Source organism: Embiotoca jacksoni, unplaced genomic scaffold, assembly GCF_022577435.1.
Source record: "Embiotoca jacksoni isolate LCO1_2020_lvr unplaced genomic scaffold, fEmbJac1.0.p SCAF_14, whole genome shotgun sequence".
Taxonomy (NCBI): domain Eukaryota; kingdom Metazoa; phylum Chordata; class Actinopteri; family Embiotocidae; genus Embiotoca; species Embiotoca jacksoni.
The window spans coordinates 14,897,261-14,905,580 of record NW_027185274.1 but is presented as its reverse complement, the minus strand read 5'-3'; the positions used below and the strand labels follow the sequence as shown (position 1 = coordinate 14,905,580).

The 8,320-nt window shown below is 43.5% G+C and overlaps 2 protein-coding genes across 3 annotated transcripts; one reads left to right on the top strand and one right to left on the bottom strand.

Moving 5' to 3' along the window:
* The first annotated feature begins 806 nt into the window (after positions 1-806).
* On the top strand, positions 807-4,082 carry srprb (SRP receptor subunit beta). Its single transcript, XM_069148188.1, has 7 exons — positions 807-1,050; positions 1,392-1,486; positions 1,604-1,681; positions 1,767-1,849; positions 1,947-2,083; positions 2,204-2,258; positions 2,660-4,082. The coding sequence occupies exons 1-7, from the start codon at positions 882-884 to the stop codon at positions 2,868-2,870; spliced, it is 828 nt and encodes a 275-aa protein (XP_069004289.1). The 5' UTR covers positions 807-881; the 3' UTR covers positions 2,871-4,082.
* Positions 3,805-6,326, bottom strand: wdr53 (WD repeat domain 53). 2 transcript variants are annotated; one of them, XM_069148187.1, is made up of 3 exons: positions 6,278-6,326; positions 5,028-5,547; positions 3,805-4,923 (listed from the first exon to the last, which is right to left on the bottom strand). In XM_069148187.1, exons 2-3 carry the CDS (start codon positions 5,514-5,516, stop codon positions 4,261-4,263), a joined length of 1,152 nt encoding a protein of 383 aa, XP_069004288.1. In that variant the 5' UTR covers positions 5,517-5,547; positions 6,278-6,326; the 3' UTR covers positions 3,805-4,260. The 2 variants fall into 2 exon arrangements, with proteins under 2 accessions (XP_069004288.1, XP_069004287.1); XM_069148186.1 differs by lacking the exon at positions 6,278-6,326 and having other exon boundaries at positions 5,028-6,149.
* Positions 6,327-8,320: the final 1,994 nt, after the last annotated feature.

The window sequence follows — 8,320 nt, the reverse complement described above, 5'->3', positions numbered from 1 at the left end:
GTTCATTTTCATCACCTTTATCAAATAGCAGGCTATTTTTCTTTTTTCAGATCAACCTGCGAGACTCGATTGGCTCACAGCTACAGTAAATTATTAGCCAATGTAATGGGAGGATATTTAATTCTTTTAATGAGGTGTTGATCACCCAAAATTGCAGCCAGGTATTTTTTGAATCTGAACACCTGTAGTCTAAAAAAATGTTTGCACTGAAACATAAAGACTTAATGACACATCTGTATAATTTTTATTTTTGAAATACAAAACATCTTGAAGACATATCGAGAAAATATGGTATAACAGGGGATAGAAACTGTTATTCCACACTGAAATAATTTCCTTTCGATATTTCCTAATTTTGTCACCCGTTAAAACGTAAATATTTAAACGTTATCTAAAAAAAAAATGACATTGCATGTATTTTTATCTCCAAGTTTTTGTACTTTGTAGTACTTTATAATTTAGTTTTATTGGATGAAAATATGAATTGTATTACTTTATAATCTGAGATGAACACAAGTCCATTTTTATTTTGTATCTTGTAGTTTTGAGTAGGCCTAATAATTTAGATTTAGTAAGTGAAGTTTTTTCAGATTATCTTGTAATTTAGGACCTTTTAGGTTTTCCATCTATCACATTTTGTGTTTTTTTCCCCTTCCTGATTAAAATAAGGTTTCCACCAGATCAAACTATTCACCCGGTTTTGCTGGGGGAGCCTCTGACCGGTTCCAATCCTCCAGTTCGCAGAGCACGGCGGGGGACGGACCGGAGGCGGTCCTTGGTCGGCAGCGCCCCCTGCTGGCCGCGGAGGCTCCCCACAACTCAGGGGGTATTACTCGGGTCTCCTGCAGGAAGGAGACGTGTCCCATCTCAGATTGGGCTCGATGGAGGCGGACTGCACCGATAGAAACATGGAGGACACGGTCGGCGTAGAGACGGCAGAAAACCCGTTCGACCCGTACGTCGAGTCGCTTCTCCGCCAGCTGGAGGACCAAGACCCGGTTTTTCTGATCGGACTCGTCGTCGCGTTGGCGGTGGTCGTCATCACCTGTGGTAAGTGGAGGTAGCATTAGCTCTGCGGGCTAGGCCTAGCACGTAGCTTAGCATAGTGAGCTAAGAGTGCCGAGCTGTCGCAAAAAAACAGTCCTGTAAGCGTTTATGTTCAATCTCTAATGTTGAGTTAGTATTATTTTTTTCTTTGTTTTAAACAAGAAGGGACAGGGCTTCAAAGACATTTAGCTGAAATAACAAGCTCGAAAGCTAAAAGTTGACTGAGCTTAAAAAAGCAAACGTCAACAGCCGTCAGCTGCACCGGAAGTCGTTGTCTCTGATAGCGAGAGGAGAAAGGCCTGAGGATCAGTCAGTAACCTGCTTTTCTGCTTTTCTGCTTCTAGTTTTTCTGAGGTACTTTCTCACCAGTAAAACTGTCCGGAGCTCCGTGCTGCTGGTGGGACTGTGCGACTCCGGGAAAACCCTCCTGTTCAGCCGGGTGAGTTGATGTCACTTAAGACGTGGTGGCCATCGCTCAGCTGATGGGGACTCTGCTGGCTGTTTTTAGTTTATTATTTAAATAAATAAAAAATGTGTGCATGTCATATTTCGGCAGCTGCTGTCGGGAAAGTTCAAGCGGACGCAGACCTCCATCACTGACAGCAGTGCTCCATACAAAGCCCAAAATGACAGGGTGAGTTATAGTACCGCGTACAGTTGAATGAAATATGAGTTTGTTTCATGAAGGTTTACAGCTGTGCTCTGCCTGCTGTATTCAGGGCAGCATCTGGACTCTGATAGACCTGCCGGGTCATGACAGCCTGCGACCTCAGTACCTGGAAAAGTTCAAGTCCGCTGCACGGTGAGAAAACCCACATCCTTTTTTTTTTTTTATTGTGTTCATAGTTTTTGTCTTACTTCTTTAAACATCGTCCTCATCGTCGCTCTCGTCTCTCCAGAGCGATTGTGTTTGTTGTGGACAGCGCTATTTTCCAGAAGGAAGTGAGAGACGTGGCCGAGTTTCTGTACGTTTTGGTGACGGACTCCGTGATTTCCAGAAATGCTCCGTCTCTCCTGGTGGCCTGCAACAAACAAGGTTCAACAACCGCTTGTTTTTATTTTTGTTTTGTTTTTTTACTGTAAAAATACCCCAGTTAGCTTTACAATGCTTACTTGTGATAAGGCTCAGGTATTTACTGGTCTCTTTGTTTTACAGACATCACCATGGCAAAATCTGCCAAACTGATCCAGCAGCAGCTGGAAAAGGAGCTGTAAGTAACTCAGGCTGTTTGTGATTTTTTTTTTAAAAATACTCTTATTTCATAATTTTGTTACAATTTCCATTATAATGAATCTTACATTTCCCATACAGCTATTTGGTGGTGTCTTTTCTTGAATCGTTTCCTCTGTAGGAAACACACACTTCTTTCAAATAGAGCACCTCCAGTTTCTTGGAGTGTTACTTTAAAGTTTGTGGTAACCCTGGTGAAACCTGTAATGTTATTTTCTAAGATGCGGAAAGCTCCTTCAGAGCCATAAAAGACAAAACTGTGTTCACAGGCTCACTCTTAACTAGTAAAATGAAAGTCTTGGACTCGGCAATATCCTTGTAGATTTGTTAAGACTTCAAGCACATAAAGATACTTCAACGAAATCTCTGGATTTCTCACAGGAACACCTTGAGAGTGACTCGGTCGGCAGCACTGAGCTCTCAGGACGGCTCTGCGGGCGGCAGTCTGTATCTGGGGAAAAAAGGCAAAGACTTTGAGTTCAGCCAGCTGCCCATGAAGGTGGAGTTCCTGGAGTGCAGCGCCCGCGGCAGCAAGGGGGAAGACGGGGATGCAGACACGGAGAACCTGGAGAAGAGCCTGGCCAAACTGTAACATCGGCAGCTCGTCTCCCTCAGTGCACAGCGTGCCTTAAAGGCGCAAACCTCAGACCGCCTCCACGTCGCCTCAGTAATCAGAGGAGGGATGACTGATGCCTCTCGGTGAAGTGTCTGAGTAACATCAGCCTCTTCACTCCATTTAAATATGAACCTATCTGTGAAATACAACGGTCGAAGACATTCAAACTAAATTAATGTAATCAAGGACACTGAGAAGTGATGTAGCAGTTTGTCAGGTTGCTCTGCAGTGCTGAGAAATGATGATGATGATGATGATGATGCTGCTGCTGCTGCTCGAGTGCAAATCTTAGTATGAACATCCAGTTAAGAGAGCTTTGCTTGACTTGTTTAGAAAACATACAGCTTAAGTTTTTGATTGCAGTTGCAAGAAGATGTCACTGGGTTTTATTTGAAGCTTTTCTCCTGTAGTTTGAGCAGTGAGCGGTCTTGTGACACAAGCATTCATTCATTAATTTGGACGGTCTGTCTCGTGCCTTCGTTCTGGGACTCGTATAGAAACGTGTTTTGCTTGTTTGCAGAAGAAGTTCGCTTGTTTGAAAGAGTTGCGTGAATACAGTGGATTTGCGATGAATGTATGGATTTATCGAAGAGTAAAAGTTTGTGTTTGCAGTTGTCAGACTCGTTGAAGGAACTGACGCTATAACGTTTTGGCTGTAAATGGAGTACAAGTAATGTGGACATGCAGAACTGATTCATTAGCAGCAGACAGGATCATTAACATGTACACAAAAGAATCTCAATCTCCCCGTCACATGTAAACAGCTGCTCAGAGGAGGTCAAGCGGCAGACTGCAGTTCAGATCAGCTGTGGAGCATCGCTGCCTTCGGTTGTCTTTGGGAACAGCTTTCAGTTACTGTGCTTTGATTCCTGTTTGCCACCTGGTTTGGATTGAGATGTTTATTGTCTATAAAAAAAAAAACCACTGCAGTTAAACATGAAATCCAGATTTCTTTTGTCAGATGTGGTCGTTTTACAGTCCAGAGAAATGAACTTGTGTACAAAAATCTAATGAGTCCAGTGTCAAACAAAAAGTACATTTCAAAGGGGGACATTTTTAAAGGACCACACACACACACACACAACCCTAATGAATAAAGGCTGCATTAAATGAGACCCAAAAACAGTTGTATATTTAGTTGGGTAAATACTTTGTGAACTCTCAAATAAATCACGTTTTTGTGATGTGCTTGCTGCTTTCGGGAAAGCCCGCAATGTTTTTTTATGTTCAGGCTTTAACCCTAACCTAACAAGCCGAGCATCACTCAGCCAAGAGCTTCAAAAGCACGTAATCTAAAAATAAGTCAAAATGGTGTACGGCTGCGACCAGAACAAAAGAACGAGGCTTAAAGTGCATGACTCTGCAGTTAAGACAGAGAGTAGACAGTCAGACTGGAGCTCTGATCTGCGACTACGACACTCGGTTCTCCTTTCAGAACAGCAGGGCACAGCCAGTTCACCTTGTCCCCATGGCTGATGCTCAGTTTGGGCCCAGACTTCTCCGTCGTCTCCTCCACACCCGCCGCTGCTGCTTCCTCCTCAGCTTCTTCTTTCTCTCCCTCGGCCTTCGGTGGAGTCTTTGCTTTATCCTGAGATTGCTCTTTTCTCTTTGCCTTGTTCTTACCTTTCCTACGTTGGGGGGCTTTTACTTGGATTTTCCCCTCTGGAGTCACCACTGGGTGCTTACTGAGGTCCCATAGGGCGACGTGGCTGTCATTTCCTCCAGTGACGAGCCAGTACGGGTGGGAAAGGAAACTAATAAAGTGGGCTTGTGAGGCTCCCTGACTGTGGGCTTTGACTGCTCCCTGCTGTTCTAGTTTAGAGCCGCCGCCGATCCGCATCAGATGCACCCGCCCGTCTTCTGCTGCACAACCCAAAATGTTCCCACAGCTCGCCGCAGAAACACAGTGGGCCAGTGGCGGGTTGAAAAGCTGACCGGGGCGCTGCTGATGGTCGTCTTCTTCCTCCGCTACATCCTGGAGGTTGAGGGTCCACAGAGGGCGCGTTTTCTGCAGACCCCACAGCATCACCTGACAACCAAGGCGAAATTGGGGAAAGGAAATAAATAAATACTGTCTCGGTGTAGTCTAGGTACATGAAATACATACACACTCTTAATTTAGCTTTCCCTCACCTGCATGTCCAGTCCAACAGACACCAGGTTATTGGGCCTGTGAGGCCGGAAAGCCACAGAGGAGCAGATGTTGGTGTGTCTGCGCAGAGTCCTGCACACTTTTCCCCCCGGAAGCTCCAGCACCCGCACAGTTCCAGAGTCGTCAGCCACCGCCAGGGCTGAACCCGTCTCATTCAGCGCTAAACAATTGATCTCCTCCCCCCCTGCACCCTGAAACTCTTCCACGGGGCCCTTCAGGTTTCTGGGGTCCAGTACGCTAACCGCGTCTCCGTGTGACACGTACAGCTGGCTCGGCGCTGCAGGGGAGAACACGACACTGGTGCTGTCCTCTTCGCCGGGGAGAGCGAGACGGCCAACAACGGTCCCCTCTTGGCTCCACACCGTGACCTCCCCGCCCTCGGAGCCCGAAGCCAGGAGGCCCTCGGGGCCCGGAGACGCCCCCACACACAGGATTGAGGTGGAGTGGCCCTCGGACCACTGCCTGGCCATGCTGACCCTGTGACGTGGGAGGTAAACACCTCTGACAAACATGACGACAATTTAAGGAGAGCCGAGATGATGACAGTTAACCAGTTAGTCGATCAACAGAAAACAACTGCTAGTAAAAAAAAAAATTATGAATTAATTTTTTTTTTTATAAGTGACAAACTTCATTTGGTTCCAGCCTCTTAAATGACAACAATTAGTTATTTGTTTGTCTTCTGTGAAGTTAAATCGAAATTATTTTGGTTTTGGACAATTGGTTGAAAAAAAATAAATTATCATAATCGATTATTCGGTAAATACTCATCTTATTAACCAATTTTGTTTTTGGGAACATTATACTCCTCATGAAAGCAGGATTTATTACGATGCATTTTTGTATTTGAGCTTTAATAAACGAGACACTGTCCTATGATACCGGTGATACCTCGTATTCCTGCAAACAAGAATAGTCGCCTACTTTAAAAACAGGTGAACGTAAGTGTAAATAAATGTCCAACGAAGGGTTTTTTTTTAATAGGTGGTTTCCGGTCTCTTCTAGAGGGAATTCACTCAGACGCGAAGAAGTTACTGCAGACACGAGAGACAGCTGATGTCACACCAGACAGCTTCAGCTCTGCTAACTAGTTAGCATGAACGCTAATGCGCAACTTCCTGCTCAGCCGACGGCTTGACGGTGACAACAAGCACGTCGATGTTCATTTTCTGATTGAAAAACGGTGGCGTGACATTATTGAGAACTTAAAACAATTAGATCATCACAATACCTTCCGCGAGTGCCGTCAAAACTTCAGCGGGTTGCCATGTGGGGTTCGGTCGCTTTTTGATGACATCACTGATTTTTTTTTTTTTTTTTTTTTTTTTTTTTTTTATATATACATTAAGCCAGTGGTTCTTAACCTTATTGGAGGTACTGAACCCTGCGAGCTTCATCAGTGCATTCACCGAACCCTTCGTAATTGGAAAAATAAAATATGATTTCTTCAAAACGTAGGTATATATTTTATTAGTGCACAAAATGAACCATGCATCAGTTGCACACAAAATCACTGTGTGCAAAGAACAAAACCAACAAAACGTGAATTTCACACAAAAACATAACTCAATGAATGATTTGCTTAATGATTAAGCCCTCACTTTTGCCTGCCAGGAGGTTTTGAAGGACGTAGCCCACTTCTCCGTGAGGAACTGGGGGTCCTTGGTACCAATCATCGCTCCAGTCTGGATGCTGATGTGTGACCTAAAGAGTTCACATCATAACGGTTGTCGTATTTTTACACAAGTGGAGCATTTCAATGCTGCCTCGGAGGCTGAGTTTGGGCCTGAAGTTCTTCAGTGTGCCGTCTTTGAAAGCCTTTATTCCAGACTGAATTTGCACTGTGTTCTCTGAACACTTCTCTGACGTCAGTCAGTCATGACACCGAAAAAATATCGTGTCAATGAGAAGGAATATGTGCACAGATTGGGAACCTTTTAAATGAGTTCAATAATAATAACTTGTACACGTCTGAGTACAATATTGTCCTGCACAGATCAAATCTGATTCACGAGCCAAGCGTTGAAGTGGTGAGCTGCAGTCTAAAAGCAACGAGGTATTAGTTTCAACACATTCTGCAGAAAATAAGAAATAAAAGCACAGAGGAGGCAGATCATGGAGTCATTGTTCAGCGTGTCCCCCACACGGCCTTCATTTTCACAATGGCTGCTCTCCGCTGATTCATCCAAAGCTGTAGATCTGATGAGTCTGGGCCATTTCTGGGTCATTGAACAGCAGTGCCGTATTGCCACACTGAAAAGGGAATAGAGGAGAGGCCTTAGCTTTCACTCTCCCCCTAAAACACACAAACTGACTTCACACTCACATTAGACTGTCAACACTATATTCAAGTGCTGACACATTCTGTACATCCTCTCCAAGCAGCAACACTTTTCACAGATCACTGTCAATGTAAGTACTCTGCAGATATTTGCTATTTTCTGCTGGTGACCTGTTCCTTAGATTCAGTTGCCTCCTCATAATGCTGATTTAATTTGAGGTTTCTGTTAAGAAGCAGATTAATATGTGCAGATGAAATGTGATACGGAAGTTGTTAGTAAGTTGTTTCACAGTTTGTGGTCTGTTATGAGTTACTCCTCCTGGAAGACATGAGTGTGAGGATACATCTTGTTATTTAGTCTTTAAATTGAGCTGTTAGGTCTGAGGTGTGAGTTGAGTGACATTTGATTAGAGTTTGAGTCATATTTAGTTGATTATGCTTCAAATAAAATGTATTTGGAGCTTTAGCCTTCTTGAATATGTAACTCAAAAACACTAAAAATGAAATTTCTTTATAATATTCTGATCAGTATAAGGTTTGACGACTTCAACGGGGCTGCAAAAGCAGGCGGTGTCATCAAAACTACTGTGATGGTTTTGATGGCAAACAGAATTCACATTAGTAACAGATGAATTACTTTCCTACCACTGGATGTTTTCCAGAGATTGTTTGGTGAGATAAAAACTCAAATAGGCAGATTGTCATGCAGCTTGTCCTTAAATTAAAAGCTGATTTAGATAAACAAGGTCAGAAAAGATTCCCTGTCTGTCACAAATAATATATATTACAGTTTAATAAATTAATTATGCAATAACACAAACAGATAAATCATTGTGGATATAAGCAGGCTGTACTTGCAAATAAACACATAATGTATGTGCAAGTGCTTGTTTGTCTTTGTTTACCTTTGTTACCCTCAATTTACTGCATGTGTTCATTTACCCTAACCCCTCCTTCATATTTGTTTTTCGAAAGCTTGTGTCAGAATATTTG